Source organism: Culex quinquefasciatus, chromosome 2 (genome assembly GCF_015732765.1).
Source record: "Culex quinquefasciatus strain JHB chromosome 2, VPISU_Cqui_1.0_pri_paternal, whole genome shotgun sequence".
Taxonomy (NCBI): Eukaryota; Metazoa; Arthropoda; class Insecta; order Diptera; family Culicidae; genus Culex; species Culex quinquefasciatus.
Genome location: NC_051862.1, coordinates 12,260,300 through 12,278,370, shown reverse-complemented (window position 1 = coordinate 12,278,370; position 18,071 = coordinate 12,260,300). Strand labels below are relative to the sequence as shown.

Genomic DNA, 18,071 nt, shown 5'->3' with positions numbered 1-18,071 from the left:
ATTTGACTAACTTTGGGTTTGGTTTTTTGGCAGTAAAAACAATGTAATGTTTCAATTGCCCCTTTCCGTTTGCAACAACTCTTCTGATAACACAGAAAAAAAAGTTGAATTTTGGAATGTTGAAAATTTGGTAGGTTTGGTAGTGTTAACGCACATAAGAGCGTCTGTTGCTTGGGTCGTGGCATAATCGGATCTGGACAGAACTGAAACTCGCGGGTTAAACTAATGCACAGAAATTGTAATCAAAACTTTATTGCTCTTGGTTTCTGTCGGTTTATTGAACTGTACTGGACGGTAATTAGACAAGAAAACTGTAACTTTCTACATCTTGAGCTGTATTTCAGAACAGGACGGTTCTGTTCTGTCTGATCTGTTCTGTACTGTGTTTCGCTGAGCAATGGCCACTTCTCGAGAAGATTCTTCTGACCAAAGCTGGTAGTTCTAGCGGGAAATTCTATAACAATGCCAAGAACTCATTTGGAGATGCTTAGAATTATTCTGTAGTACTAGATCTAACTGAACTGATACAAATCTACAATCTGAACCTAATGCGTGCGCAAACAGGTAGGTTACCTCTTTTTTGAGTAAAATCACATAAAAAATGTGTAAAAATGCTAATCTGATGAATATTCATCAAAACTGATAAATATTCATCATTTTCATGGGTGAAATTATTCATTTTTATGACACAAAATCTGTCACCATTTCCTGATGAATATTACCATTTTTTTTTTTCTGTGTAACACCAAAGCTCCAAAACTTCAAATTTTTTTGGGAACCTTAATTTTTTACTACATTTCGCGATCTGGGCCAATGTGATTAGTAAACAAATTGAGAAAATAATTCAAAACTATTTCAATGATTTGTATTCAAGCTATATTACCATAGTAACATTTTTTCCAGGAGTTCTACAAGAGCTCTTCATAAAATTCTCTTCAAAACTTCTTCAGGAGTTTGGAAGAATACTTGAAGAGAGTTTTATCCTACCGCGGTCCAAACTGCTATGCTGTGGCTATCTTGAAGAGCTCTTGTAGAACTCCTGGAAAAAAAAATGTTACTTGGGATTCGAAAGTACCTTACAGGAAGAGATATTTTTTGTCGATGAGTTTTTATTTTCAGCAAAAGTGGTTTTGACAATAATTAACAAAATTAAACGAAATAATTTTATAGCATTAAAAGTAAAAAAAATGCTTTAAGCCTTTTTTGTTCGATTTTTTGTGTTTGCTGTAAAGCTTTGTATTGCTAAATTTTGGATGAATTATCGCACAATTAGATTTGAAATAAACGATAAGAATATGTCAAAATGTATTCAGTTATTCAAATAAATTCTGCGAAGTATTTTTTTAAATAAGTATTTTCCTTGAGCATGATTTGTTTTATGTACATGGATTTCTATAATTAAAAACTTGTAATTTGCAGTCTAACGAAGTTAATGTGTAATAAATTTTCATATTATTTGAGGGTTTGCCATGAAAAAATAACTTTTGAAAGAGTTAGTACTTTAACATTTAATTGTTATTGCTGTTTGCAGCCCAATCCCAAAATCAATATATTTCATTCATGAGCAGTTTTTGAAGATTTGATTTTTTTGGCAAAACGATGAATGTATCAAAAATCACGATAATATGCATTTTTATAAAACGACATTTTGTTAAAAAATCGAAAAAACGTATTTTTCATAAAGAAAAATACCGAAATTGTTTAAAAACCTTTTTGACACTCAGCTGTAGAAAATCAAAGGAAATTTCATCAAAAGGGAAATTAAGTTTTATGTTTTAATTAGCAAAAACCCAGAAGGGTTCTTTTTCTCATTTAGAAAAAATGTTTTCATTTTTAGATTTTCGTGTTTTTTTTTTAAATTCTGCAGGTTTTTAAGAGTGTAACAATAACGTTCTAGAAAAATGTAGAGCAGACAATTACAAAAATTATACTTTGCTTGTAACCATCACAATTCTACGAACAACAAGTTACTTTTAGCATATTGTCTGCTTTAAAACTTTGTACAACATTCTTACACTCTTATTTAAATATCCTTTAAAATAATAAAAATAAGAAATTTTCAAGCGAAAAAAACATTTTTTAAAGAAAATATAGCGGTTCTAGGTTGTTGCAGATTCATAAAGTTCATTAAATTTCCCACGATTTTCAAAATTTTGGATTGAAAAACGGCAGAGGTTTCAAATACCGTCAACTGGGGTCAATCGGGACACATGAGGCGAATTGGGACAGCATTTTTAACCATGGAGCACAATATTTTGATTTTTCTGCTTGGTTTCGGTTAGAACAGACTCAGGCCACCAAAATGTGTACATCCATTTCCAAATTTAAATGCTTTAAGTGCTCTAAAAACTGCTGTCCCTATTCAGACTGTAGTCCCGATTCACCCCAGATTACGATACTCTTTTTAATTTTGAGTACCGTCATCATTTTTGTAATCTCATCCTCCAGATAATAAATTGACACAAAAATTCAAGTATTTTATTTAGTTTAAGTATTATTCTTTTCAGAAATTCAAATAACTTTTTAAAAAGAAACAAAACAATTATAAATTTAATTTATTACGTTGAAGCAGTTGTTATCATATGCACAGATATGAAATACCTTTGAACAGCAGATTATCCATTATTAAAATTAGAGTTTTTACAATGCATTGGTGAATGACACATTCAATGATCTTAATGCTTCAATAAGGATTTTTTCATTCGATACTTACAAGATCCAAATTTCAACGGACAGCGCTGAATATCCATCGGAAAGTCCGCCAGGTTCATCGGACATCCAGCTTTGATGGTTAGTCTGAAAAAAGAAAAAAGGTGAAACTTAAGCCTATAGTCACTTCATTACTGGTTCCCGACGCCCAACACATCGTTTAATGAGCACACGGGATTTGACCACCAGGCCAGGAAAAGCTCTCTATCAAATTTCCCGACAACCCTCCCGAAACAAATGAATCACGCGTCCTGTCCGAGACCGCGATTCGATCACATAATGAAGGGATAATTGGCAATTTGCTCTTTCTCTGATGGCATTCGAACTTGATGGCCCGTTCTGATGGTACATGATTTAAGACACGCGAGAACCGTTCCGTGGTGAATAATGTATGAAAGTCGGGACCTTGGGCCGGGGTCGTGGCCTCGAGGACGACGGGCAGATAAGGAAATCGAATCGGCTCAATTTTTTTTCTTCGGGAAGAAGAGGGGAGCGGAGCACAAAAGAGTGCGGAAAATCCATCAATTTTCATGTCCAGATTTGACATTCCAGTGGGTAGAGTTCGAGGGAGCCTTTTTTCTCGGAAAAGCGACTAGTTTAAAGCTGCGATTTCCCGAATCTACATGTTTGCCCGAGTAACAACTCGCCGGATAGTTGCCTGTCAGAACCGGCAGATAAATTGAATTGGAAAATTGAAAAGTTCGCTATTTACCTATCTCCCCTTGTGAATCATGTTCCGGACTTGTTTTTGTATCGAGTGCTTTTTAATTTCATCTGTGTCAAAGTTTATCATCCACTTTTGCCTCCCCTCGGTCTCCAAAGCCGTGACAGGGGCCAGGTTAAATTCAATTACAACTCAACTCAGATCTGGGTTCCGGTTGAAAGGACGTCCATTCCGTATGGCTCAATCGTTAGAATGGGCAGAGTTAATGCCAGAGCGGGCCTGCTCGATACACGATCAACTGCTAAACAATCTGGGTAAATTTTCCAAATTACTCCCACGAGCTGCACTCGTCAGTGTGTGGTTCAACACAACATGATGATTTTGGCACAGTAGAATAATTTCATGTTATTTTTGGATTTCTTGAAACATAATATTGTGTGGTAATTCTAGTTCCTCCAACAGATTTTTTTTTCATTATAATTTAATTGTGTATAAATAATCATGGCTAGGAGTCTTAACCAAGGACCGTTCAAGAAATCCAACAAACCCACTATCCTCCCTCCAAAAAGGTTCACCATCGTCCTGTCACGACAACTGCAAAACAAGTGATAGCAATTAAAGTCACATTTGCGTATATGTACCACCTTCTCGTGTTCACCGGCTCCATTTCGATAATTATTCGACAGTTACCAAACGAATGAGCGGGAGCCAGCCCTCCTCCTCTGGCAAACACGTGTGTAATCCCAGCGGGGCACTAGAACCAGGTCCATCGGATTTGAACCGCAATTATTATTGCGGGATGCCGGCTGATGCCACCAGCCAACCCGTGGGTTCACCCACTAATCACTGTTACTAGTAGCTAGTGGCTAGTGAAAGAGTTGGTTGGGTTTGGTGTGACATCGCGGTTAAAAGTGCCAGGTTGTGGGGGGTTTTTGGGTGAGACGAGAACGGATTCCTAATCGCCACCCACCACTGACGACTGACTCGTGGTTTGTGTATGTTTCAGTTACAGGAAGTTCTGCTGCGGTTTTCAGGCTGTTCTGCTATGTCAACCGCACCGCAACCCGGTGATAGAGCCCGGCTTGTGCAACACATGAAAGTGCGGTGGATAAGTGTAATCACTTTTGCCTACACATGGTTGGGGGGTTTGAATTGCATGAAATTTTTAAAAGCTATCACTTTGAGAGCGGTATGAAAGCTTCTGGCGTTTTGTTTTTTCTCCTCATGGATTAATATTGGCTCAGGTTTTTAGGATAGAGTAGACATATCGTACGTAAGAGCAATTCTCCAGAAAAACGGCATCTTCTTTTAAATTTGGAAGGTTAAACGTGTAGGTCTGAATCAAGAAATCGTAACTTCCTTATAAAATTGTTTGTGTATTGTTGGAAATGGCTTATGTTGGAGGACTAAGAACTCAAATCAAATAGAAGCTAACAAGTTTTTGAGAATATGTATTATTTAAAATATTCCATCGGTCAATGTTGTTTTTTTTAATAACGGAATGACTAGTGTTAATTGATGTATTTCACAATAATTTGCCTTTATTTCTTCTACTGTTAAAAACAACTTTTTTAATTAAATTTAGAGTTTTTTTTATCAGTATAAAAGATACACTTTTTTCTTAAACTTAATTTTTTCATCCATAAAATAATTCAAGTTATTAATTTTCTGCATCAAGATTGTAGAACACGACATTTTACGTATAAATATTCTAATTCTAAAGGAAATTTCAGCGTATTTCCCGGAAAATCTCGGGAATTTATGGCTTGATTGTATTAAGAAAAAATCATGCAACTTAAATAAAATATATGTTTTTTTTTGTTCAAATTTCATGTGAAGTTTTTTTAATCCTACATTAAATAAGAAAATGATCTTCGTTTTTGGGTCTTCAGTTTTAAATTTATATATTTTTTTGATTTGGATGAAACTTTTTCCATCGATTCCTTATGCAAATCAGTCATTTTGCATCTCCACACAAGTCTCCATACAATGTACTATGCATTTATTCGAATATCTTGAGAAGGAATTCGGTGTCTTCGGCCGAGTTGTAGTTTATGATGAGGACTATTAGGAAAAATGGGTAAACGTGTAAAAATGACCCATTTTTTATTATCTTTTCAACTCACAAACTCCAATTTGGAAAACTTTGATTTTTTAATAAAATGACTTTTGAGCTACAGGCTAAGACGGACGTTTCGTTTTTAGGCAAGTTATGGTTTTTTTTAAATAGTGATTTTTTTAAAGTATCGATAATTCTTCCGGAAAAGCTCCAAAAATCCATATAATTGTATTTAAATTTTAAATTGAAATAGTCTTCTGTGAACGTTAACGCGATTTTTTTTCAAAAGTTCAAAACATCTAATGCGCCATGGGGTTCCTAATGTATATACACGGAGAAAAAAGAGTTCCCAAAATCGTGAACAAGCGTTCTTGAAAATGGGAACCACGAACAAAGTGTTCAAATTTCATGGTACGTTTTTCAAAATCGTACCATGGGATTTGAACACTTTGTTCGAGGTTCCCATTTTCATGAACGCTTGTTCACGATTTTGGGAACTCTTTTTTTGTCCGTGTAGGACCTTTTGAAAAAGTAAACAGGAAGTGTTCGTCCTCGTCCATCTCTGAAAAAATCATCTGAAAAATTGAGAAAATTCTATACCATTTGCTTTTAAAGAAATTATTGTTCTGGCCATCGTTTGCATCGAAATGGCCAAATAGAATCAAAATAAGACAAAAATGAGAGTTTCTTTTTCGTTCAGTCCTAAATATCATTGATGATAAAAAGTGAAACTCATGTGAAATTGACTCAACCTTTCGAAAATCTGGATTTTACTCCGGAAGGAAAGGGTTATTTATTTTCAAATGATAGAACATCAATAAATCTGTTAAAGCTCGCAAAAAATTAGATAATTTTTAATGATATTGCCATTTTTATTGCCCAAAATGTAAGCAAGAGCTATTCCCAGTAATTCATATTTTGAGATAGACAATCTAAGAAACCTAGTAAAGAGCTGGTTAATTCAATAAGAACAGTTTATTGGATTGAATAAAATCAATATAATTTCTGATATTTTAATATTTTGTTTTCGATAAATGATAGAAAATGTAATCAAACTATAATTTTGATAGTTCCTGGGATATTTACATCGGGAAATATTTTTTAAGGGAATCCCAGGGGTATGTCTAGGGATGCGAAATGTGAAATAATGTTTTTTTGTTTTCTTTTTTTACTTTAAAATCTAGTTCAGCAACCCCACATTAGTCAAAATCCGATATGTGATCTTAAATTTAATAAAAAAGTTGTTTAGAGAATCAAGAATCTATTTTTTATAAAAATACAAAAAAAAAATCAATGCATTTGAACTATTTTATAATTAATTTCAAACGTCTTTAAAAGTGTGCAATGTTTTAAAAAACAGTGATTCGGAAAAAATCAATAAATTTTATAAGGTGGAAACGCGAATAAGTTAATTTATGGCGAAATTTTGAAAATCGAATTCTCAAATATTTGACAAACTTATGGCAGTTGTTATTATAAGCTTTAATTTTTTTATATTCAAATGTAATTTATTAACCACTTTCAGAATTTCGAAATCCCTGAGAATGACACATATTGACTGTGCTAATGGTGTTAAGCTTGACTACAGAAAAAAAAGGATTAACAAAGGCTGTCGGTGGTACTAAATATGGCAGACTCCGATACTGCTTGGGTTATTGATGGTTTTGTGTCCTTTGGTGACATTGTTCCACTTCAGTTACTAGTAGGTAGTTGTCAGCTTTTACCAGATTTGGAGGTCATAAATGTTCATGTTGGTGAAATAGGTGAAATTTTGTTGTTCAACTAACCAAATGCGATGTGAGTAATAAAAGTCTTCTGTTAATTTATTTCAGTGTCCATTCGATCAATTTTCTCTTTCACCACCAATCAAAACCCAGTTCTTGATTTGTGCTGACCACAGAAGATAATTAGATTAGCTCGCTTCATTTACAGCTCGACAATATACGACTCAACCGATTTGATGTCCTTATGATTTGATTTTTTTTCTGTAACCGTCACCAAAAAAAAAAACGGAAAAACAATCTGTCCCGTGTGTCCTTTCTGCCGTCAGATCTGTGCGCGGCAGCAGCTTCATGAAGTAGACGAGGCAAAATTGAGATTATATGATTTTACCCGTCTGCCGAGTAGACAACATTGCTCGCCCGAGCTGCTCAATGGGGATGTAATCTACTTATCCACTGTGGGAACGGTTTGTTCCATGGTTCGTCCCGCAGATTTTCACGCTGCTTTGGCGGTTGCGGTAGAGGGATGTCACACCAAGGATTTAAATTTTTCAAATTTAAGAGTTTGGAACATAAGCAGTTTTGATTTTGTTTGCTCCTCGTATGATTAAAATAGGGACACTAGGATCAAAATAGGTACACCTACCACGATTTGTCAAACGCAAAAGGATATGGTTTGTACCGCGCGCGACTGAACAAACATCCGGATCGGTGGTGGCGAGACAGATTACAGAACGTCTTTTCGAGTACGTGAAGAAATATGCATTTACTGGAAATCCGTTCCAGTTCCCTAAGATGCTATAGACTATAGCTGTTTATAGACTTTGAATCTGATATTTTCCTATTTAACTGATATGTTATTTGAACAATTTTAAATTTCTTGAATGTTGGGAACTTCAAATGTTTTTATTAATATTTCAATTATTATTAAATGAATTTAAATGTTTAATAATTTTAACTAAGTATGATTTCATGACTTCACTCTCCTCCAATGGCATAATATTACTTACCATAAACTGTTTACGCTCAAACAACTTCCAATGTTTGCCAAACCAACAATTTCTCCACAAAACCAACAGCTCACCAACCGACGGATTCCATTATCTGGATTTGGTTATGATTCGATTTTCCCCAGCCTCAACCCAGACCAACCACCGACATCGACTAATTGCGACGAGTACTGAGAGCTCTGACGAAGCCTCGACACATGTCGGCTTCGAACGAAGGACAAAAGTTCGGTGAAGATGATTGAAATGGCACATATTGGAGAAAAACAGGAAGCCTTTACCCCCCAGAAAAAAAAATAAAGACTCGCTTCCGGCTAGAAACGACACGTGCTCCGATGGCCATCACGTGTTCCGAACTTTTCGTCTCGACTCTGATGTGTCCAGACCACAAGGCCCGACGACGATGAATGTTTATTTTCCAAAGGGAAATTCCAGCAAGTTTTCCACTCGGCAAAAGGTGACTGACTGTCGGACAGCAGTACATTTGAAAGTTACGTTTAGAACTGTGTGCTCTGTATCGAGAAGAGAACGGAAGAATCGCCACGGCAATTCAATTTGGGACATGTTTTCTTTGTCACACATAAACGAGGCGAGGCGATGTCAGAACAGTCAGTTTGGTGCTGTCCCTCCGGTAGGAAAATGATCAATTTGCGGAATTGCTCCGAGAGTTGACCCCAAAAAATGGAGATAGTTTTAAGCAGTGGTTCTTGGAATTGTAAAATATTTCTCTTCTGATTAGCAATAATTTACCAAATCCAGAGGTAATGGAAACATTCTTAAAACAAAATTATAAATCTGGAGTTTTTTTTAAAAGGACCAATAAACCAAATTTTCAGTTTTTGCTTTTTGGGTGTTTTTCAATAGGGGAATGGCGTCGCTATTTTTAGCCCACGTTTTCCACTTTTTCTCATCGAAACCGACTACTTTATCGACTTCATTTTGCTGGGTGAGATAGGACGCCGTCTATTTTTAGACGATGACTCAGCACTTTTCCACTCTTGCGCTTTAAAAAACCAGGTGGCAGCACGATGTAACGCCACGTCCCTATACCCCTGACTCAAGGCGGTTCTAAAAACACCCTAAAAGCAAAAACTGAAATTTTGGTTTATTGGACCTTTAAAAAAAACTCCCAAAATTACCTAACTAACTTTTTCAACTCGTGTCCAGGAACAACTCCAAGAAACGAGTACAAAAAAACAAAATTAACAAGACTTATGACGCCTGGTGACAGGGTCTTCATATAACTTGAGTGTGGGCAAAATACCCCACCTAACAATTTGGTGCCAATCTGCGTTATCGATGCACACTTGCAAGCTGTCGTAGCTTTCTAAACGTTCGCACCATTCGTAATTTTTTTTTTCTTTCATAAAATTATTTTTTATTAGGTCCTTTTCGGTACTGGGACCTGGTTAGGACCGAGTCGGCTTTTGTAATTACATTTGACTTAATTCGTAATTTATCTAATGTTTAATTATGCAAAAAGCAAGCAAAACTATATTAATGGTCCAAAGCCGAAGTGTAAACAGAAAGTGCTTGTTCCAAATGTAAACAATATTTAATGTTGATTTCTAAAACACATTAATCCATTTCAAAAAGTACTTCTTAAGTGGTATTGCTATATAACAATGCTGTACTGTATACCTCCAGGCGCATTTGGCTGTAGCTCAGCCTGGATGAGCTGTACTAAAACTGGTCACACTGGACAAGCCGTGGTATTTGAGACCAGTTTTGAACACGCCGATCAAGGCAAATGTATTATTCAAGGTAAGCCGAATCAATTAGATATCAAAAATACTTTTTGTAAATTGCTTGACATTTGGAAAACGATGAAGAGCAATTATCTACGAAATGTATTTTTAATCGGTGGTGCCTTTGATATGCCCAAAGAAGCCATTTTGCATAATTAGTTTTTCCATATAATTTTCCATACAAATTTGGCAGCTGTCCATACAAAAATTATATATAAAAATTCAAAAATCTGTATCTTTTGTAGGATTTTTTTTAACGATTTGATGTCTTCTGCAAATTTATCGGTATGGATAAGGACTACACTGACTGGCAAAAAATATAAAAATTGAAATTACAAGCCTAGGTTTCAACATTTGGATGAAAAAAGTGTTTTAAAATGAATTTTACAGGCGTCCATTTGAAAAAACCTTTTCGTGGGCCTGTACATTGGTATTTCATGAAAATTTAAAATGTTTTCAAAGGAGTTCAAACATGCTAAAGTTGATTATAAACGTGGTAAATGCATGTGAACTGGTTTTCAGTTGATTGAACTTTAAGTATCATTAAAATTTTGAAGTTTTTCGGAAAAATATTTTTTTTGTCCCCTGATACAGGCCAACTTTTAAGGGGGGGAGGGGGGTCGACATAAACTTTGAAAAATATTTGCAACGGCCTAATTTCACTTTTTGTCACTTGATTTGCTAAAAAAAGACTATTTTTATTTTTTTTTTATTGATACCTATGTTTCAGGGGACATCAAACGCCAGCTTTTCAGAAATTTTTAGAACGGGCAAAAAATCTTTGATCGATTTTTAATACTGAGTTTTCAACAAATCGAAATACTGGTCGAAAAAAAATTCCACTTAATTTTTCGATGTCAAATCGAATTTGCAATCATTTAATACTTAAATTTGCAATCAAAAAGTACATTAGTGAAATTTTCATATAGTGCATAGTTTTTAAGTTATAGCCACCTTTTCTGAAAATAGTCGCAGTTATTTTTTAAAAATTGGTGCCCAATTTACCCACTTTTGGGAAAAAATTCAATAATACGCCCTTTTAAAATATTAGCCTTGATTTAAATGAAAATGAAAATATTATTTTTGAAAAGATCGGAAAATTTCACGAATGTTTCATATTTTAACATTGAAAATCGGACCATTAGTTGCTAAGATATCGACATTAGAAAATGGTGGGTTGTTTGGGTGAGACTTGGAAAACATCAATTTTCCATTTTTTTAATCTTTGCATGGTAAGACTTCAGCAACTAAGGATCTTATCAACAAAGTTCAAAAAAGTAAAATGTTGGGAATTTTCTCAGCTTTTCAAAAAATTTGTCTAGCAAAAGTTGGTAAATATAGGCACTTATTTAAATTAATTATTAATTGCAATTTTTTTTTCAAAAAAGTTACCTGAAAATGGCTATATCTTGAAAACGGTGCACTTTATGAAAATTTCACTAATGTACTTTTTGATTGCAAATTTAAGTACTTTTTGATTGCAAAGTTGACTTGACATCGAAAAATGAAGTTGAAAATTTGTTTAACCAATATTTCTTTTTTTTTAAATCAATATTGATTCAAAATTCATAACTCGACCAAAGATTATTTGCCCGTTCCAGAAAATTCGTAAAGCTGGCACTTGATGTCCCCTTTAACATATTAGAAAATAAAAATAATAGTGTTTTGCAATTCAAATTTAAGTGTCAAAAAGTGAAATTTTAAATCACCAAAAAAAATTTCAACCGTGTATCATTTTTTTAGTGAGTCCTTATCCATACCTATAGCTTTTCCTAAGACACCAAATCAATCAAAAAATTCCTTCAAAAGATACAGATTTTTTCGTATATCAATTTTGTATGGACAGCGGTCAAATATGTATGGAAATTGATGGAAATGGCTTCTTTGGGCAAACCGAAGGCAGTTTCAGACGGATTAAAAAGTACAAAAAATAAATCGAATGACCGAAATCTCAGAGAATTGCTCTGAATTATTTTTGTTGTTCTATGTCTGTTCTACCCATTCACGACGTTCTAGCAGGATTATGGAATACAGATTATAGCTAGAATATTTCATGACTGGGTATCCGAACTTAATCAAAAATATTATATTTTGTGCAGTAATAAAACTAAAACAGCTGTCCCAATTCGCCCCATAAAATAAAAAAAAAAATAAAATAAATAACGGTGCAACGGATGGGAATTTTGTAAGAGAATGTTCTGCAAATATTAAATTATGGTAATTTTCCAGGAAAATATCGTTAAAAATTTAAAAAGAGCATACAAATTTTTCTATGGGTTCCTTGACCAAATTTTTTGTGATTTTGGAAACACTGAAAAAGCCATTTAGCTTTGTTTAGTTTTTAAGTTTGTCAAAGAGTTGAAGAATTGTTTCCGATACTTGATCAGCTGCAGCTGCTGCAGCACCCTCGATTTGAGAAATGAGTTGGAACTTATTGGACTTGCTGCCGGCCGGGAATTCACCGTAGCTCTTTCACCTCTCAAATTAATTGCCAACCGATTTTTCTTCACTCCATAAACCTGGAAACGTAGATTTTCAACTCACCGACTCGAGTACAGCACCCGCCCGTCCTGGTACAACCGCACAAACTTGTTCGGGGTCGTGATGGTGTGCAGGTAGCTCTGCTTGCCGTTGTAAAAGTACGTGTCCGGTTTCCAGATCCGTCCCAGCATGGAGATGCTGAGGGCCAGCGTGTCGTGGGCCCCCTTAAACTCGAGCCGCCGGTCCACCCACGACTGCCGGAAGTAGCAGTCCATTGAGTAGGTCTGCAAAAAAGGAGAAGAAGAAGAAACACCAATTTGTTATTCTGTAAACATTGGACACTTCTTAAATGATCTCGGGAGAAATCTGGTGTGGGACTTGAAATTGATAGATTCTTCAACAGTTTGCTAACCCCACAAGCCTATGACAATCTTGTCCTTGTTACACTTGCCAAGGAGGCAGGATTGATCTCGTGTGTCAACAAGACACGGGCACGGCAGAATGATGGCAGAGAACATGTATTTTTCTTCACGATCCGTTGTTCTACACCGACCTTCGGTGAAAAGTAAACACAACCCCACAACTGATTGATTTTCTCACTTTGAAAAAGTTTTCCTTCTATACCGTGGATTTTTTTAATGTTTTCTTTGCAGCTGCGATGTTGAGGGACAGTGTGGAGATGCATTTCAAATGAATTTTTTAGTTTTTAGTTTTTAGTTTTTAGTTTTTAGTTTTTAGTTTTTAGTTTTTAGTTTTTAGTTTTTAGTTTTTAGTTTTTAGTTTTTAGTTTTTAGTTTTTAGTTTTTAGTTTTTAGTTTTTAGTTTTTAGTTTTTAGTTTTTAGTTTTAGTTTTTAGTTTTTAGTTTTAGTTTTTAGTTTTTAGTTTTTAGTTTTTAGTTTTTAGTTTTTAGTTTTTAGTTTTTAGTTTTTAGTTTTTAGTTTTTAGTTTTTAGTTTTTAGTTTTAGTTTTTAGTTTTTAGTTTTTTTTAGTTTTAGTTTTTAGTTTTTAGTTTTTAGTTTTTAGTTTTTAGTTTTAGTTTTTAGTTTTTAGTTTTTAGTTTTTAGTTTTTAGTTTTTAGTTTTAGTTTTTAGTTTTTAGTTTTTAGTTTTTAGTTTTTAGTTTTTAGTTTTTAGTTTTAGTTTTTAGTTTTTAGTTTTTAGTTTTTAGTTTTAGTTTTTAGTTTTAGTTTTTAGTTTTTAGTTTTTAGTTTTTAGTTTTTAGTTTTTAGTTTTAGTTTTAGTTTTTAGTTTTTAGTTTTTAGTTTTTAGTTTTTAGTTTTAGTTTTTAGTTTTTAGTTTTTAGTTTTTAGTTTTAGTTTTTAGTTTTTAGTTTTTAGTTTTTAGTTTTTAGTTTTTAGTTTTTAGTTTTTAGTTTTTAGTTTTTAGTTTTTAGTTTTTAGTTTTTAGTTTTTAGTTTTTAGTTTTTAGTTTTTAGTTTTTAGTTTTAGTTTTAGTTTTAGTTTTTAGTTTTTAGTTTTTAGTTTTTAGTTTTTAGTTTTTAGTTTTTAGTTTTTAGTTTTTAGTTTTTAGTTTTTAGTTTTTAGTTTTAGTTTTTAGTTTTAGTTTTTAGTTTTTAGTTTTTAGTTTTTAGTTTTTAGTTTTAGTTTTTAGTTTTTAGTTTTTAGTTTTTAGTTTTAGTTTTTAGTTTTAGTTTTTAGTTTTAGTTTTTAGTTTTAGTTTTTAGTTTTAGTTTTTAGTTTTTAGTTTTTAGTTTTTAGTTTTTAGTTTTTAGTTTTAGTTTTTAGTTTTTAGTTTTTAGTTTTTAGTTTTTAGTTTTAGTTTTTAGTTTTAGTTTTTAGTTTTTAGTTTTTAGTTTTTAGTTTTTAGTTTTAGTTTTAGTTTTTAGTTTTAGTTTTTAGTTTTTAGTTTTTAGTTTTTAGTTTTTAGTTTTTAGTTTTTAGTTTTTAGTTTTAGTTTTTAGTTTTTAGTTTTTAGTTTTTAGTTTTTAGTTTTAGTTTTTAGTTTTTAGTTTTTAGTTTTTAGTTTTTAGTTTTTAGTTTTTAGTTTTAGTTTTTAGTTTTTAGTTTTTAGTTTTTAGTTTTAGTTTTTAGTTTTTAGTTTTTAGTTTTTAGTTTTTAGTTTTTAGTTTTTAGTTTTTAGTTTTTAGTTTTTAGTTTTTAGTTTTTAGTTTTTAGTTTTTAGTTTTAGTTTTTAGTTTTTAGTTTTAGTTTTTAGTTTTTAGTTTTTAGTTTTTAGTTTTAGTTTTTAGTTTTTAGTTTTTAGTTTTAGTTTTAGTTTTTAGTTTTAGTTTTTAGTTTTAGTTTTTAGTTTTTAGTTTTAGTTTTTAGTTTTAGTTTTTAGTTTTTAGTTTTAGTTTTTAGTTTTTAGTTTTTAGTTTTTAGTTTTTAGTTTTTAGTTTTTAGTTTTTAGTTTTTAGTTTTTAGTTTTTAGTTTTAGTTTTTAGTTTTAGTTTTTAGTTTTTAGTTTTAGTTTTTAGTTTTTAGTTTTTAGTTTTTAGTTTTTAGTTTTTAGTTTTTAGTTTTTAGTTTTTAGTTTTTAGTTTTTAGTTTTTTTTTAGTTTTAGTTTTTAGTTTTTAGTTTTTAGTTTTAGTTTTTAGTTTTTAGTTTTTAGTTTTTAGTTTTTAGTTTTTAGTTTTTAGTTTTTAGTTTTTAGTTTTAGTTTTTAGTTTTTAGTTTTTAGTTTTTAGTTTTTAGTTTTTAGTTTTTAGTTTTAGTTTTTAGTTTTTAGTTTTTAGTTTTTAGTTTTAGTTTTAGTTTTTAGTTTTTAGTTTTTAGTTTTTAGTTTTTAGTTTTTAGTTTTTAGTTTTTAGTTTTTAGTTTTAGTTTTTAGTTTTAGTTTTAGTTTTTAGTTTTTAGTTTTTAGTTTTTAGTTTTTAGTTTTTAGTTTTTAGTTTTTAGTTTTAGTTTTTAGTTTTTAGTTTTTAGTTTTTAGTTTTAGTTTTTAGTTTTAGTTTTAGTTTTTAGTTTTTAGTTTTTAGTTTTTAGTTTTAGTTTTTAGTTTTAGTTTTTAGTTTTTAGTTTTTAGTTTTTAGTTTTTAGTTTTAGTTTTTAGTTTTTAGTTTTAGTTTTTAGTTTTAGTTTTTAGTTTTAGTTTTTAGTTTTTAGTTTTAGTTTTTAGTTTTTAGTTTTAGTTTTAGTTTTTAGTTTTTAGTTTTTAGTTTTTAGTTTTAGTTTTTAGTTTTTAGTTTTAGTTTTAGTTTTTAGTTTTTAGTTTTTAGTTTTAGTTTTTAGTTTTAGTTTTAGTTTTTAGTTTTAGTTTTTAGTTTTAGTTTTTAGTTTTTAGTTTTTAGTTTTTAGTTTTTAGTTTTTAGTTTTTAGTTTTTAGTTTTAGTTTTAGTTTTTAGTTTTTAGTTTTTAGTTTTTAGTTTTTAGTTTTTAGTTTTTAGTTTTTAGTTTTAGTTTTTAGTTTTTAGTTTTTAGTTTTTAGTTTTTAGTTTTAGTTTTTAGTTTTAGTTTTTAGTTTTAGTTTTTAGTTTTAGTTTTTAGTTTTAGTTTTTAGTTTTAGTTTTTAGTTTTTAGTTTTTAGTTTTTAGTTTTTAGTTTTAGTTTTTAGTTTTAGTTTTAGTTTTTAGTTTTTAGTTTTAGTTTTTAGTTTTTAGTTTTTAGTTTTAGTTTTTAGTTTTTAGTTTTTAGTTTTTAGTTTTTAGTTTTTAGTTTTTAGTTTTAGTTTTAGTTTTTAGTTTTTAGTTTTAGTTTTTAGTTTTTAGTTTTAGTTTTAGTTTTTAGTTTTTAGTTTTAGTTTTAGTTTTTAGTTTTAGTTTTTAGTTTTTAGTTTTTAGTTTTAGTTTTTAGTTTTTAGTTTTAGTTTTTAGTTTTTAGTTTTTAGTTTTTAGTTTTTAGTTTTAGTTTTTAGTTTTTAGTTTTTAGTTTTTAGTTTTTAGTTTTAGTTTTTAGTTTTTAGTTTTTAGTTTTAGTTTTTAGTTTTTAGTTTTTAGTTTTAGTTTTTAGTTTTTAGTTTTTAGTTTTTAGTTTTTAGTTTTTAGTTTTTAGTTTTTAGTTTTAGTTTTTAGTTTTTAGTTTTTAGTTTTTAGTTTTTAGTTTTTAGTTTTAGTTTTTAGTTTTTAGTTTTTAGTTTTTAGTTTTTAGTTTTTAGTTTTAGTTTTTAGTTTTTAGTTTTTAGTTTTTAGTTTTTAGTTTTTAGTTTTTAGTTTTTAGTTTTTAGTTTTTAGTTTTTAGTTTTTAGTTTTTAGTTTTTAGTTTTTAGTTTTTAGTTTTTAGTTTTAGTTTTTAGTTTTAGTTTTTAGTTTTTAGTTTTAGTTTTTAGTTTTAGTTTTTAGTTTTTAGTTTTTAGTTTTTAGTTTTTAGTTTTTAGTTTTTAGTTTTTAGTTTTTAGTTTTTAGTTTTTAGTTTTTAGTTTTTAGTTTTTAGTTTTTAGTTTTTAGTTTTTAGTTTTTAGTTTTCTCAATGTCCTATTAAGACATCTCGAAGACAACTCCTCGATACGTCAGTGACCTAAAACTTCCTTTTTCATCTCCCATATCGACGATGCCCTCCACGGTGAGTGTCGTCACCTCAACAAGCTGTTATCAAGCACCCATGTGTCTGTGTGCATTGTATGTGGTTTAAACTCACACGAGCGAGACTCTTCTTCGACACCTTTTCCCACAATTTTCCAACTACATCACCACACACAGCTCGCGGTGAAGCAAAAAAACTCGTTCCCACCAGCACCGTTTTGTTCAAATAACTCCTGATTGTTTCCTGTATTTCAAGTCGCGTTCGCGCGTTCTTCGTGGGCGCTGACGAGGAAAACCTCTACCGCAATTGTTTTTTGCGAGATTCTTTTTTTTCAGTTTCTTTTGGTGGGGAGTTTCGAAAAAAGCCACACTACCTGCTACACAGTGCTGGTTTACTGAATCACGGAAGGGTCGTCGTCTTTCCGCTCTTAGAGAGAGTGAAACTCTGGGAAGGCGGACATTTTTCGCATTTTCACCACATTTTTCCAACTACATGCGTCTTTTGTTGTCAAAGACTGTGACGGGTTCTGGGGTGGAGAATGCAAAAGACGATGCTGTTGAACCGAGCCCTGCGAGCACACCTTACTTGAAAAGCAACAGCAGCAGCAAAAAAAAAATTCAGCGAAATTGCCTGAAGAAACATCAGCCCAGGATAAAGATGTCTGATGGGCGAACGTGTTGCTCTTGAAGAAGATTGTTATAAGACGGTGGAGGGGAAAACATATTTGAAAACGCTTAGCAGCTCATCACCAACGGTTCATTTCACTTTTAAATTTACCAACTTCACAATGTATGGTATGCATGGGCGGAAAATGGTTAGCTACTGCTAGAGTGGTAAGATGAAGAAGCTACCATTTGCATAAATTTGTTTTGGATGAGGTTGAAAAGCGAGGAAAAAATGTGCTGAATAATCTCTTTTTGCTTTGAATTTCATTTTTACTGGATGAAACAGGTTGTAAAAGATTATTATGATCAATATTCTGACTTTAGAACAAGTTTTAGTAAAATAATAGTAGGGGAAATTATAAAATTGTATTATACAAAATAAAAAAATAATAATATTAAAATTAAAAGCCATATTCTCAACATATGAATAAAAAAGTTTTATAAAATGCCTACACTAGTTCCGTTGGTTTGCGATTTTTCGAAAAAATGTCAAACTTTGAAGGTCTGTACCGAGGGTGCTCCAAATTTCAATGTTAGATATACCTCCAAAAGATGCGCAAGGATCTGGCCTACACGCCAATGATGTTAAAAATAAACA

At 31.3% G+C, this 18,071-nt stretch overlaps 1 protein-coding gene across 1 annotated transcript in view; it reads right to left on the bottom strand.

The window, feature by feature from the left end:
- Positions 1–18,071, bottom strand: part of LOC6038349 (gamma-aminobutyric acid receptor alpha-like) — a 94,136-nt gene that overhangs the window by 13,011 nt on the left and 63,054 nt on the right. The window contains exons 4-5 of the mRNA XM_038256649.1: positions 12,453–12,673; positions 2,714–2,796 (exon numbers count right to left, since the gene is read on the bottom strand). Coding sequence (XP_038112577.1) covers positions 2,714–2,796; positions 12,453–12,673 — 304 coding nt within the window. The remainder of the gene's footprint in view (positions 1–2,713; positions 2,797–12,452; positions 12,674–18,071) is intronic.